The 13451-nt window shown below is 41.8% G+C and overlaps 1 protein-coding gene across 3 annotated transcripts in view; it reads right to left on the reverse strand.

The window, feature by feature from the left end:
- Window positions 1–13451, reverse strand: part of LOC308076259 (teneurin-3) — a 129995-nt gene that overhangs the window by 83851 nt on the left and 32693 nt on the right. For all 3 annotated transcript variants that reach the window (XM_080416468.1, XM_080416467.1, XM_080416466.1), the window contains exons 4-8: window positions 11818–12032; window positions 5902–6112; window positions 3763–3864; window positions 2691–2885; window positions 149–349 (exon numbers count right to left, since the gene is read on the reverse strand). In XM_080416468.1, coding sequence (XP_080272594.1) covers window positions 149–349; window positions 2691–2885; window positions 3763–3864; window positions 5902–6112; window positions 11818–12032 — 924 coding nt within the window. The remainder of the gene's footprint in view (window positions 1–148; window positions 350–2690; window positions 2886–3762; window positions 3865–5901; window positions 6113–11817; window positions 12033–13451) is intronic.

The following is a 13451-nucleotide window of genomic DNA, read 5'->3' on the forward strand; positions in this document are numbered from 1 at the left end:
ATATTCAGAGATCTGTTCATGAGTGTTACACACGTTGACAGCAGATGAATAAAACAGGGGCTTATGAACGGCAAGGAAGGATTCAGCTGTTGTGTGATGGAGCTTTCTCTCTCACACACACACACGTGCGCTCAGTGCATTGACTGACCCAGCGAGCAGTCGGCTCCGGTCCAGGTGTCCTCGCAGACGCAGGTCCCGGTGTCTGTGTTGAAGGTACCGTGGCTGGAACACTGTTCTGGACAAGTGCTTTTCAGAACTTCACAGCTGATCCCTCCCCATCCAGGGTTGCAGTGGCAGTCTCCATGGTGACAGGCGCCATGGACCGAGCAGGTTGGGTCCAGACAGTCCACTGAGGGGAGGGAGAGAGAGAGAAAGAGAGAGAGACAGACAGACAGAGACAGAAAGAGAGAGAGAGAAACAATGAAAGAAAGCAGAAGAGAAGTTGATTTCATACCTGAGATCAGTTTCAGTGTCAACTCCTCTCTGCTGTCTACAGCAGCAGACGGACTCTGAATGGCGCAAGCTGTTTTCACTGTTTGACCGGCCAAATGTGTCTTCTGAGGGAAGGAGCCAGGCCTGAGGGCAGCGATAGCTGGTTATCTGTGTGGTTCTGTGGTGTAGAAAAGCTTAGCCAGTGTGGAGGAGAGACGAGTCGTCTGGAAGAACAGGGAGCTAAACTTCCTCTGCAGAACGGCATGTCTGGCCGGTGGCTGGAGGAAACGTTTACCCTCTTGGAGAAATTCTACTGCTTCCACTTCAATTCCAATTTAAAATCACAATTCTCTCTCTCTTTTTGTGGTGGAACATTAAATGGCTTTTCCAACAATATACTTAACCAAGATACGCCCTTCAGACAGCTAGGAAAAGAGTGCATTAAATGTCTAGAAAAACTGATTACATTACATTGACATAAACTGATCAATGATTGTCATTAGCAATTTGCCGATCTAAATATCTAGAGCTTAATCATTGGCAATTATTTGCAAAAGCAAAATGTTTTTTTTTTCCCACTGACAATAATTGCTTTTTGTGTTTTGCTTACCTGGTTGAGCAATAATATTGATTGTTAAGCCCTATACAGATTCATCACATCAGAAACCCCATGTCCAAGCAGAGGGATGTCAAACACAATATGTACACTTCCTCTGCATATTACCTCACTTCACAGCGAAACCAACAATATAATCGTTTGATAAACCCAATAGCATTTTTACACGGGAGGTCAATGAACTACAGATGTAAATCTGCACTGTTAATTGCCTGTTGTCTGAAAGTGGATCGATGAAGTTAAACGGATTGAACAGGGGTCAGGCGAGGTTGAGGAGAAAGAAGCTTGTTTTTCCTCGATAAAAGGAGAAATAGAAACCAGGGACCGATTGATTCTAACAGGTGTCTTCTACAGAGGGAGGAACACAAAAGGTTACTCAATGGATGGACAATCCAATTGATGCAATTCATTCCAATCTGTACAGTGAGTGTGGACTAAACAGTTACGAGGAACTAATTTATACGTGCGGATGTCGATTAGAGTATCTGAGGAATTACCCACTCATTGGAGTTGAAAATGCCGATTGTTTTGTCAATGGACTGTGCCTCGATGCCCCTGAGGGCTTCTCACTTCTAATCCAATATAGAGAGAACCTTTTCCCTCTGCTTTGTTAGCACCAGTCATCCTAGCAAAACCCTCCTTAGACAAACCAGCAGTTAAATCTCACCATGATATATACTATGCCACTAACCCACCCTGTGCAACCTCTCCCCTAGCCCAGGTCAGTACTGTACCATACCACAACCCTTGTTAAGTATAATTATTGTTATTTATTTAATTTGAATAATTTTTGTATTGTTGTATTCCAAAAACAGGAATGCCACCATCAGCTTGTGGGTGTTTCAGCTACAGTAGTGTTGTGTGGGAGTGACTGTCAGGGGCAGTTGAACCCTTAAGAAAAATGGATATAATGATCATTATAAATACTAAACCATTTATGAAGAAAACAGCTTCATTAGAACAATGTGTTTTTTGTTTGTTTTTTACATGCATAGAAGCCTACAATCTACAGTCTACACTCTCTTCACTTTCACTTTCATTTAATCAGAGACAACATTCCAGTGCAGTGTATGTGTTGATCATTTATGCATTATTTGTTTCTTATACAAATATTGTTCTCATGGAGCAGTTTATACAGTAGTTATCTTTACCTACTTTTGTTTTATTCCCTGGCCTTCTGCAGCCTTTTAACTTTTTAACTTTTTATTCTCTAGATTCTCTTATTAAAGTTGTTTTGTTTTGTTTTGTTTTGTTTTTATCTTGCTCTACTTAGTTCAACTTGTAAAGCGTCTTTGAGTATTCAGAAAAGCGCTATATAAATCCCAGGTATTATTATTATTATTATTATTATTATTATTATTTACTACAATATTTAAATGTTCTGCTGAGGCAATGCAAGGCAGTTGCTGATCTACACAGTAGGCTTGTTTCTAAATGACAGTGATCTTTAAAAATTCCTCAGCAATAATAACGGAAGTACTTCACAAGAACAATGTTGGTGCAACGTGTCCGTGTACCATCTGTAAAATGTACAATGCACCACTGTTGCATGTTGTCCATGCACTAGCTTTGAATACATTGTGCCAGTTGCATGTTGTACATGCACTACATGTAAACGTGTGGGGATTTGTCTGCTCTTCACCTTGTTCACAGTTGCTCCCCTTGTGGCCGGTGTTACACACACAGTCTCCAGCCACACAGAGCCCATGTCCTCCACACTGAGGGTCGATGCACTGTGAACTGGGGACGTCACACTCCGTTCCCTTCCAGCCGCTGTAGCACTGACAGCGTCCCCTGGTGTACTGCCCGTTCCCACTGCACAGGACTGGACAGGCCGCTGAACACAGAGTGGTGCAAAGTCATTTACAGTATAACTTGACTTGATATCAGTGGTGGAAATAGTACTCAAATGTTTTACGTAAGTAAAAGTATCAATACTGCAATGTAGAAGTACTCTGTACTAAGTAAAAGTCCGGAATTCCAAATTTACTTGTGTACAATGTACAAAAGTATTGCTATCAAAATGTACTTAAAGTAAAAGTGCAAAAATGTTTGAAAATAGCAGATCTACAAGCTCACAACGTGTCGCATCGCGGCGCTTGTAGATCGGCTATTTTCAAATAGCCTAGGTATAAAATAGGGCTTAAGTGGTTAATGTATGTTTTATAATGTAATCATTTATATCTGCAAAGTAACTAGTAACTAAAGTTTTCAAAAACTTTAGTGGAGTAAAGTACAATATTTGCCTCTGAGATGTAGTGGAGTAGAAATAAAAGTATAGACAATTGGAAATACTCCAGTAAAGTAAAAGTACCTTAAAATTGTACTTAAGTACAGTACTTGAGTAAATGTACTTAGTTACTTTACACCACAGGACTTGATATTGAATTGATTTGCCTTTTTTAATAATATCGGTATTAATATTATTAGCTGAATAGCTGCTGATCTGAAAATGTTATTTACTTTAACACATCTCAATATAAAACTGGGTATAAAAATAGAAGATTGTGCAGAGCCGTGCTATTCTCCTGGGTGCCAGGCAGCTGGTGCCAGAATAAACCAGTATAAACAAGAATCCATGCACGCATTATTCGCTTTTTTTGATAGTAAGATTGAAAATAAGATAGTGTTTTATCTGTGCTTTCGGTTTGTGAAGGAATATAAATATTCGTATTAAATGTACGGAACAGTAAAGATGACAGTAAATGGGATACCTCTGGAGCAGTACGGCCCTATGAATCCTGGGAAACAGTGACAGGAGCCTGCCACGCACTCTCCGTTCCGGTAGCAGTTGTGTGTGCACTCCATGACTGACTCTGTAGGTAAATGGTAAATGGTAAATGGTGCATTTATATAGCGCTTCTATCCGAAGCGCTTTACATTGATTGTGCCATTATCCCATTCACACACACATTCATACACCGATGGCGGAGGAAACCATGCAAGGCACCAACCTGCTCATCGGGAGCAATTAGGGGTTCAGCGTCTTGCCCAAGGACACTTCGACACTATTTCTAGGGGAGCGCCCCAGCCCGGGATCGAACTGGGAACCTTGCGGTTTTCCAGTTCACTCTACCCGGCCACTCTACCCCTGAGCCACTGCCGCCCCATAGGTACAACGGCATCATTCATGAGATTCATTAAATGAAGTTAAAGAAATGAAAGTTACATTATTTTCATTATGTCTCGGTATTGTCATGTTTCGCCTAAACCTCGCTGTGTACGGCAGTATATTATTGATGGAGAAATAAAGTTTTCCTGCTCATAGAGCCTTAACCATTGTGTCTACATGTACCAGCAAGCATTTCTCGCAATCCTCATAAATGGAAATCCAAGCTAAACTAGCCTTTAGTCAGCCTAAAATAATCCATTAATTAATACCATAAACAACGTAGTTTTTAATATTTGACAATCATCCACACTGTCAAAACTGTTAGGCATATCACCCATAGTATAACTCTTATTATCCACAGAAAATATCCTCTAAGACAGCATTAATAATCACTGTGGAAGTCAACATATTAATTAACTTATGAGCTTGTCCTTTCAGAACAGCCCATATTTAATGATATGATGATTGAACACTCTTGCAGGGCTCTTTAGTGACTGGGAAAACCAGTTGTTAAAGGTTCACTTACAGTACACCTACAGTAAACACCCACGAATAACCTTCAACTCAACTACACAAATGAAAAGCATACTCCTCATGCTTTTTCTTCTGCAACAGCAGCAATACACTATCGGCTTTCTAAGCGATCTTTCATCTCTAGCATCTCTAACAAGCACGGCATACATTTACAGCTATTTGTCCACATCTGAGTAAGGTCTAAGCTTCCAGAACAGGTTTACTGCACCAGTCCAAAGATCTAACAAAAGATCCCCCGCACAGGGTGGTTTAAATTACCCCAAATAATTCGTACCCCCACCCCACAGGCCTGACCGAGTGAGCATGGCCACAGAAAGCCTCAGTGCAGTCTGTAAATCCTCTCAGAGTTGAAGTTAATCTGACACATCCCTCGGACAGATCAGCTGTTCACTCAATAGACCAGTGCTCATAAAGGGGTCCCTCGTTTTGATTCTTGTTAAGAGGGCCAGCCAAACAGCTAGTATAAGACACTCTGTCGGTCAGTCTGTCAGTATGTCCGTCCAAAATGTGCAATGTGCAAACCGAAAGCTTGCCACAGCTTATCATGGATTACATGCTTGTTTTGTTATTGCTCTAGCTGTGTATTGTATGTCAGCTCAACTGCGCTGTCCCTTTGGACCCCTAGCAAGTTTGACCCCTCAAACGTCAATAACTTCATTGTAGAGAGGGATCGATGGAATTCCCCAAGGTAATGACAAAAAATAAATGAAAATTAACTCAATCTTTTTCCTTCCCTGAAATCCACAAGGACATTCCACAGGCTTCCAAACGTGGAAGAGGTTGCCAAGAGAGATCAATGCTTATAGTGTTTAAAACATTAACCCACAGCCCAACTTACTCTCGTGGGCAGATTAAACTTTGATGGTCTTCATTCATGTGGCAGCTAGATTCACTAAAGGCCCAATGATTCTTCAAACATGCATGGGTGTAAAAACAAAAACAAAAAATAACAAAAAACGCAATCACACTCATCCAGGAGCCACAGGCTTTTAGGATGACAGGAACTTGTGATTGGAAGGTACTGCTGAAGAGTGTGCTTGTACTGGGCAGCTCCCAATAGCCAACAGTAGACAGCTGTTGCACTGGGCAGCTCTCAGTGATCAATAGTAGAAGACTGCGGTTGTATTGGACATCTCCCAGCAATGAATGAGTGTAATTGTCTGAATTTGAAGCAGAACCAGAACCTGAATAGAAGTTCAGCTCTTACCCAGTATGATGGTGTTGTAGGACACCGGCTCCAGGCTCCGGCCATCATTGTAGAAGGCCAGGTGCCACACCCCTGACTCCAGGTACTGGATGAAACCGGCCTGGTGGACCGCGACCGGGTGCTCCAGTCGAGCCCTGGTCTCCGGCTCACTGGGAGTCCGGCGCTCCTTGGCGATCAGCCGGCTGCCATCCAGCAACTCCACAAAGTCATACTGAAACAGATCCAGAATACCTTTTGTTTGTCTTTTTCATTTTTGACATAAGAAAAAAGCAAGGTCTTATGCACACCTGACCAGCTCAGAGACTAGACGGCAGGAATCAGACGTCTAGAATACAATAAACACCGTCTACACTGGCAAAATAAGGACAATTTGATTTAGGCAATGTTTCAGTCATAGACCTTCTTCAGGCATCTGCTGACAAGTAGCAGCAACACAGATATATATACAAAAACAGGGTTCTACAACAAACAATCACTGTCACCCCTCGTTGATGGGGATAAGGTGAATTTAAGGTGATCTCATTTGAATAAGGGATCTCATCACAGTCAGTCTGTATTTTATCAGTTAATACACATCAAGGAACTCAGTGCAATATACAATGACAGTGGATCATCACAATGTACAAAAAAAACATACATTCATCAAAATACACCTCAATACCAAATATAAAAGAATAAAGCACAGAGAATAATTATTATTTTATGACAAATGTCATAACAGCAAGATATTTGATTTGTTGTTTCAAACACAACATTACAAGAGACTAATGGTAGAGATTTTTGTGGTTCCCAATCTTTTTCCTTCCGACGAAAAGCTAAAATAGACAATCTACCAGCTCACAGGCTTTTGGACTACTCCCAAACAGTGGCCCCCAGGTTGGAAAACACTGCTATAATCAGTTGTCCAGAGTGAAAAAATAACATAAAAAAGGGGGGGGAAAGCGCTATACCTATTTCACTCAAAGCCTCCCTTTCAGCCATCACACCAATTTTTATAATACCGTCTTTATTCCAGAATAACATAAAAAATAAAAAGCATCAGTCACTGATTTACAAGACCAATCAGGGCTATATAAGTGAAGCCTGACAAATGAGAGTGGCACAGCTGTGCCTCCACCCGGCCACACAGGGCTGCACCTGTTCAACACCTGAACCTCATTCTGACTCCAGAGGAATGCACTACATTAACACTGACAAGCTGCTTAAAGCACTTTCAGCCAGACCGCCTGGCTGAAAGCTGAATGTACAGACAGGGCCTGACTGAAACACAGACAGACACATACGGACAAGCAACCTAGAGGAAATAGGACAGGATACTGGCAGAACTCAGGCTTAAAGCGTGCAAACTGAATAAAAGAGTGTTTATAGGCTACAGTGAAGTGTGGGACATTAAGGCAGGGTGGCGTTTCACCAGAGTTTAGAGTTTTCTATTTGAATCGGACGCCAATGAATTAGTTGAAGAGTCTATTTTGATCAATCCAGAAATTACACAATGGCAAAGTTTCTCCACAAGCGAACAGTAAAATATATAGGAAATGTAATTCTGTCAGAAAATAAACCTTAAATCTTGCCTTTACCACAGGTTAATGTCTGTCCGCATCAAAGGGAAAAAACAAAACAAAAGAGCAGTAATACAATGAGTGAGGATTTACCACTCACAGGGATGTGACCCATAGACACAAGCAACCTTGCAATTGACTCACAGGCGGACAGGAAATAAAGCATTAAGAAAGGGGCAGGCGAAGTCAACACTGTGATTTAAGCCACTCTTTGGAGCGCACCCGAGGGCCAAAAGGAAGTGGATATTAACCTGGTGGAAGTCCACTCCTTTGTGTAGCTGGCTGGAGGGCTAAGTAATAAAACAGTTCATCCCCGCAGCACAGAAAGTCCCAGGCGGAGTGCATACATCTCGATTAGCTGGTGAGAAAGCCCCCTGACTCATCTCAACACAACAATACCAGTTAATAACAGCCAAGAGGTCAAGCGTGTAGAGACTGCGGACCGCCCAACTGATGGGAGAGAGTGAGAGAGAGAGAGAGAGAGAGAGAGAGAGAGAGAGAGGGCGGGGGGGGGGTATGTGTGAGTAAGGCAGTGTGTGAGAGGGTGTATGTGCAAGTGGGTGAATATGTGTTTTGGAGATAGAGAGAGTGTGTGTGTGTGTGTGTGTGTGTGTGTGTGTGTGTGTGTGTGTGTGTGTGTGTGTGTGTGTGTGTGTGTGTGTGTGTGTGTGTGTGTGTGTGTGTGTGTGTGTGTGTGTGTGTGTGTGTTTGTCTGGGAGTCACAGTGCTCGGAGCTAGAATCATTATTATATTTCTTGCAAATCATAATCTGTTAGGAGTGAAGTTTGGATTCAGATCAATAGACATGACAGCCTTTTTGAGAGGCACAGCAGCAGATGCTCTTAAAGGTAGCTTTTTTTTTCTTCTTCTGAGCTATGAAAATAACTGACAGTCAATATCTCTCATCAGGGACTTTCATGCTCAGTTAAGTGAACGCATCGATCTGTCGACCTACCACCCTACCACACCACCCAGCACAGTGGCTGGAACAGAATGACATGTACAGGCATGTGCTGCAGTGGACAGTGTTGCTTATGCTTAATAACAATAATAATAATAATAATAGTCTCCCCTTTAATTTGTTGTTGGGGTACTTGCCAAGCACATTTTGCAGAATTTGCACAATCCCTATTTTGGGCATGTCAAAACATTTCAAAACATTTCAAAAAAATGGGACTAAATAGCCAATCCACACTTCTACAGTACAAGCTGGAGCTAGTAGATCGTACAACAAATAGGGCTTAAGTGGTTGATATGACACCCGTTAAGCAGTTATGGGTTAAGCTGCCTGGCTCAGGGACACTTCAACACATAGACTGGGCGAGCTGGGGATTGAACCGGCGACCTTTTGATTCCCAGAACTGCCTCTCTACCCTCTCATCTACGGTTGCTGATGTTGTTCATTAGCGACACCATGTTCTTTCTTTCTGCTCTGTCTGCACTGAGCACTCCCTCACTCCCTTTTGCATTTGAATCAGACTTCTTGACAGAACAACAGGACGATCAAATATGAACAGAAAATGCAAAAAAACAACAAAAACCAACACACAAAATAATGAGGAGAATGAAAATGGAGGCAGAACATGTGCCAAAAAGGGCATCAAACATCAGTAATGTAAAAATCATGAGATGACCCAAAAAAAAGCTAAATACTGTAGCTATTACATTGCAGCATACTAGATTATTACTATTATTATTACTAGATTATTCATATTCATTTTCAGATTGTTCTTTTGCAGCACATAAAATGAGGCGTAGTGCACTTTAATATTACTTTTATATCATCGTCTTCACAATGTCCAGCAAATGAAATCGCACATTGCATAATATTTTCCATACTGTGCAGCTCTAACCTTAACCCCGACTCTAAGGCTATTACACCTCTTTTACACACATTATCCTCTTGAGGACTTTTGGTGCACTAAAAGTAGAACAAAGGTACAAAGAAAGTTCGCACGTATTCGAGAGCGCACACGCACGCACGCGCACGCACGCACGCACGCACGCACGCACGCACGCACGCACGCACGCACGCACGCACGCACGCACGCACGCACGCACGCACGCACGCACGCACGCACGCACGCACGCACGCACAGTGAACTTGAAGGGAAATAAAGAAGGGCAGTTTGACACTAAATTGAGAGTGATATCTAGTAATGTCACCTTCCTTTTAGATTGTGTGTACATCCGGATTTAATTACAGAATGTGAAAGAGTACGTCTCACAGCAAAACAAATTAATTTATAATCCTGTGACTCAGACAGCACACTGTTACCCTTAGTTACATAACTGATATTAGACAATGGTTTCTGTCCTCTGCAGTGGTTCCCAAAATAGTGTGCCCAGGCGCACTGATGTGCCGGGAGACCAGGTCCAGGTGTGCTATGGGATTTTGGGCAATTCATCACATCCCTGTGTCATTATAGGTGAACATTTTAAATTATTAATATATATATATATGTTTGCTTTTTTCAGCTTGTGAGCTTGTACATTGGCCATTTTCAGTATGAATACAGATGCGCCTTGAGATTTTCACTTGCTCATTGGTGTTTGAAAATTGCTCTACAAATATGCTGAAGAAATAGTTCCTGCAGAGTGTAAAGCAGTATAAATATTTTGTGCCAGCGATTTTTCAAAAGATGGCAGATCTACAAGCTCATAGCGCGGCTATGAGCTTGTATATCTGCTATTTTTGAATAGCCAAAGTATAAAATATGGTTAAAGTGGTTAAAATGATTGTGACGCTATACTATACTCATTTTGCTGAGGACCCCCTGGTACCCCCCCCCCCCCCCCAAAGACCCCTGGGGGACCCCACTTTGAGAACCAATGGTGTAGGACCGGTGTGTTTATATCAGGGGTTCTAAAACTTTTTTATACCACGACCCCAATTTATGGGGGAATTATTTTGGCTACACCACACTTTATTTATAGCGCAATTTCAAGGTGGAAAATAAAAGCATACATTGTTGGCCTTGAATATGAATATGTATTAGAAAATGGAATACAGCAGTGATTCTTCTGATTTCATTTGTAGGCCCATCTTATCAATGAAATGAATGAATAATATCAATGAAAGCAACAGAAGTGTTTCTGTACACATTTGTAAAATGAAGCTAGTCTCGAAATAGTGTCATCTGCCAGCGGTATAGTACGGGTAATGGAGCTGATCTGCACAACGACCTCCAAATACAACATTAACTACATCCTTCTTTGGTACAAGGAAGCTAAAAGCTTCCAGCGATCCAGTGAATGGACAGTAATAAATGAAGAATGTGGTCCTCTTGCGTTTGCTATTGTTGCAGTTAAGCACAGTGTTCTGTCCTTGCAAAGCGTTTTGTTTTCTCTGAGAGAAATCTAGCGGTCTCGCTTGTAATGCACCATGTTTAGTTTACAAGTGCCGCTGTACTTGGCTTAAAGCTCTTGTTAGCAAGGACGTCACAGACTGTAAAATCCAATGTGTTGATTTAACTCTCAGCGTTACAGAACCGTACAGCAGGCACTCGTTAACTGCGGAGTGCGGACTAACCAGGCTTTTCCACACTGCGGAAAGACATGCACCTAATCACACAAATCTGAGTAGTCTACACATTGGCACTCACAAAAGAATCAAAAGAGCAACCAGGCGCCTGCGGGTGACAGTCAGGCATCAATTATACATACAGGATGATGTAGCGAATAGAGATAGAGAGGCCTGAGTTGATCAAGGGGCGAGACATAGCAAATACACACACAGCTGCCAGGCGGAAAAACTCAATCTGAGCAGCGGTTGCGACCCCACTTGCGCGACCCCACCTTCACCTTCCCGCGACCCATAGTTTGAGAACCACTGGTTTAACCCATTAAGGCCTGAGGCCGATTCTACAAAATGTCTTCTAAATCTTTTTTTAAACGTATGTTGCTATGTCAGTGGTTCTCAAACTTTTTCATGTCAAGGACCCCCAAAATGATTATGTATTTGGCCGTGGCCCCTCATCTCATAATATTTTTTTCCAGGGACCCCCAGAAGCAAAGATTTTAGTGATTTTTTTTTGCTTTAAAACAATATATATTCCAAGATTTGCACACATTTTCACGATTTCTCAAAAATAGCAGATCTAGAGTGCCGCGCTACGAGCTTGTAGATCTGCTATTTTTGAATAGCCAAAGTGTAAAATAATGCTTTTTAGCTCAAATCAAAAAGTGACACCGATGCGTTCCCGGCCTTAAAGGGTTAAATGATGATATCATTGACGTGGCCAAGCACTCTGAGCTCCATTCTATGCATGGAAGGAGCTATATACAGTTTATTATCATTTGTTATTATTATAATTTGATCATTCACAGCCGTGGTCTCGCGTGTTGTGTGTCCTACCTGAGTGTGTGAGGGTGGGAGGCCCTTCCTCCCGTACACTCCTATGAGGGCGTTCTTCTGGACGGAGATGTTGAACTTGAGGAAGTGAGCTTCCTCCATGGTCAGCCTGGAGCGCCAGAACATCGCCGGCGGCACACTCTGTCCCACCAGACGTCCTATCTCCACCTGCCCCGTGTCCACCGAGTTGTTCTCCTGATGAAGCAGACCCGGTCTTCCTACACACACACACACACAGGCATGCACACACCACGTGCACGCACACGCACACGCGCGCGCACACACACACACACACACACACACACACACACACACACACACACACACACACACACACACACACACACACACACACACACACACACACACACACACACACACACACACACACACACACACACACACACACACACACACAGTTGTTGCACAGCATTCAGTGTCTTGCTCAAAGGAAACTTGATTTCAAATTAATAAAAATTGGAAATAGTGTCAACACTATTTCCAATTTTTATTAATTTGAAAAATATAGTATATAAATATAGTATACTTTTTTTTTTAATGGTGCATAACTGACAGGCTGAAGGCTCTTTCAGCAGAGGAGATTCTGTACTCTCCGTGATCTACCCATTGACACCGCTAAGGGGCTCAAAATAATCGATAATAAATCAACAGGACAAACGTTTGTTGCAGGAATTGAACTCACGGTAACACCACAGTGTCACAGGCAAAGTTTATGTGTTCTAACATCAGCGAGCGAGGAGCTCTTCATAACACTGACCGCAAGCGGCGCTTCATGACCAACAATGTAATCAATGACTAGAATATTGTAATATTGTTCATAACATGATAACAGCAGCTTTAGAACTGGTGTTCCTACTTTGGGCATCTCACTTCAAGGGAAAGGCAATGATCCACAGCAGCAGTCTACAAAGAACAGATACTTTTCGGCACGTAGGCCTTCCTCAGTGTATCCTACTTTGGTTATGTCAGTATAGGCAAAATTAGACAAAAATAAATCAATAAAATAGCAAAAGTAGATGATCTACAAGTTCACAACACGTGAATTGCATTTCCAATTCTAATTATTTTTTCAAAATAGTACAAATTGTAGAATGGATTGGTGCATAACTGCCAGGCTGATCAAGGCTCGTTCGGCAGAGGAGATTCTGTACTCTCCGTGATCTCCCCATTAACACCGCTAAGGGGCTCAAAATAATAAATAAATAAATAATACAAATATGAATTCACTTTTAACTACAGTGCTTAAGCATCACTCATAAGTTCCCAACTTGCTCTCCACTTATCGAGAGAGAAATATTGATCAGGGCAAAGTTGATGATAAATTTGCAGATGAATTGTAGAAAAGTGAGCTTGTATTCTTGGTGCAGTAAGATTTCGTAAAATATTTAGATAACACCAATATGATTTTGTTGTGATAAATGGACCAAATTTCAGTTAAACAAAAGGCCTTCTTTTGTTGTTTTTGCTGTTTTTATATTTCAGTACTATTTTCCAATTGCATAATAACCAAGAGTCCAGATTTCTTTGTTGAAATATCGTTATGCCTACATTAACAAATTAGCTAGACTATATTATCATGGTTGGAAAGTCAACCGTTTTCACACAATAAGTGTTAT

Source organism: Gymnoscopelus braueri (assembly GCF_963280865.1).
Source record: "Gymnoscopelus braueri genome assembly, chromosome: 20".
Classification (NCBI taxonomy): Eukaryota; Metazoa; Chordata; class Actinopteri; order Myctophiformes; family Myctophidae; genus Gymnoscopelus; species Gymnoscopelus braueri.